At 45.1% G+C, this 1,659-nt stretch overlaps 1 protein-coding gene across 1 annotated transcript; it reads right to left on the reverse strand.

Annotated features, from left to right (window-relative positions):
• Positions 1-442: 442 nt before the first annotated feature.
• Positions 443-685, reverse strand: sptssb (serine palmitoyltransferase, small subunit B). Its single transcript, XM_068745631.1, has one exon. It carries the CDS (start codon positions 683-685, stop codon positions 443-445), a length of 243 nt encoding a protein of 80 aa, XP_068601732.1.
• Between the last annotated feature and the right edge of the window lie 974 nt (positions 686-1,659).

A 1,659-nucleotide genomic window follows, 5' to 3' on the forward strand; every position in this document is an offset into this window, starting at 1 on the left:
CTGTATTTAATGCTGAAAGTAAAGTTTGACACTGGTTGTTGTTGTTGTTTTTGTTCAATTGGCATAACCCCCATAGAGGCTGCTAAACGTAGCATAAAAGGGATTTCAGACGCAATCCAGTAGAAAATGACCCAAAGCTGATCTTCAGTGCAGTTTCATCTTGAATGTTTTTTTGTTTTTTTTTACCTGGTAACGATTATAGCAAAAAGACTTAAAAAAATAAAAAATACAGTTACAATTAGTAAGAAAGAAAGAGACAGCCTGCTTTCAGGCTCTGATTCCTGCAGCATTCCACTGTAACCTTTGTGCTTGTCAGTCTGGACGACTTGTTTGGGATGAAGGAGGTGTGAAAGAGTTACTTTACTTTGGGAGCTGGAGGAGTCGAGTTATCGGAAATGATTTCAGGAGCCATGCTACTCCTCCCTGCAGCCACTTGCCTCCTTTAGTTCATGAGAGCCATGGCGCTTTCAGGCTGGCCGCCTACGACCCCAGAGAAGAACTGCAGCGCCAGGTGCACGTGTATGGGCACGAACACGTACGACGTGTAGATCACCATCGCAACGACGGAGAAGAGGATGGAGTTGAAGATGGACTTTTCCCAGGGCTCCAGGACGTAGATTCCGGTGAGCAGCAGGTACTGGTAGTACAACCAGGCCAGGTACTCCTTCAAGTTCTTGAAGTTCATCCTGCAGGCTGGAAGGAGGGGGAACGGAGGCGGAGGTGTTTGAGATTCAAGGGAGAAGGAGGTGGAGCTTAGTGATGGTGGAAAAACAAAGGGTGAGGGGGGGGGGGTGGGGGGGGGGGGGGGGGGGGGAAGAGATCGATTACAAGACATTAGAGTGTCCCATATACACATATCCCACATTCAAAGTAGTAAAAGTGCAATATGAAGTATTTACAAATGTATTGTGTACATAAGGAAATAGTTTTATTGCTACCAAAGTAAATTTCATGTTTACCCGAGGAAACACTCATCTTTAAATCCTGATATTTATACTTGCGTGGAAATCCTTCATCTTCAGATTAACTAGTGGATTAAGTAATCAAATAAATGTGAGGTGAAAATGCACAATATTTTTCATGGAAAAATAAATATGAGGTTTAAAAAAAAAGTGCTCTGACATATTTATTTACAGAATTTGAGTGCATTTTGCTTACAACTAAGTACTGCTTTCAATAATGTTTCAAATCAAACATGGTCCACGCACAGCTCCTGTTTGCTGTGGAGTGTGAGAAGTTCAACGGGGGCGTGGCCAGCAGGTGCACCCCACCTTGCGTTCTAGAATGTACTGTAAACAGGGAGAATATGCAGCTTTCTGACACCATCATTCTTCCTGGATTAGGATTAACCAGAATGTCGATTAAAAACCTCAATTTTTACATTTGACTCACGAATCTGAACATTTGATGAATAAAAGTTGATCTGAATTGATTCCAGATGGAATCTCGTTCACGTTCAGGTTCAGGTTCACGTTGTGCGTTATATGACATATTGCAGCATTAGAGCGCAACAATCCGGCCAAGCGCTTTGTGTGACTCACCGTGGCAGCCGGAGCGTCTCTGGACAACGAGGTGCTGCCGGCGGCCCGCGTCCCGGTGCTGCTCCGGTGCTGCTCCGGTGCTGCTCCGGTCCTGCTCCGGTCCTGCTCCGGTCCTGCT

This window comes from Brachionichthys hirsutus, chromosome 11 (genome assembly GCF_040956055.1).
Source record: "Brachionichthys hirsutus isolate HB-005 chromosome 11, CSIRO-AGI_Bhir_v1, whole genome shotgun sequence".
Lineage (NCBI taxonomy): Eukaryota > Metazoa > Chordata > Actinopteri > Lophiiformes > Brachionichthyidae > Brachionichthys > Brachionichthys hirsutus.

Excerpts from the sequence above, each read along its gene's own strand:
- sptssb (XM_068745631.1), bottom strand. The coding sequence starts at position 685 with ATGAACTTCAAGAACTTGAAGGAGTACCTGGCCTGGTTGTACTACCAG.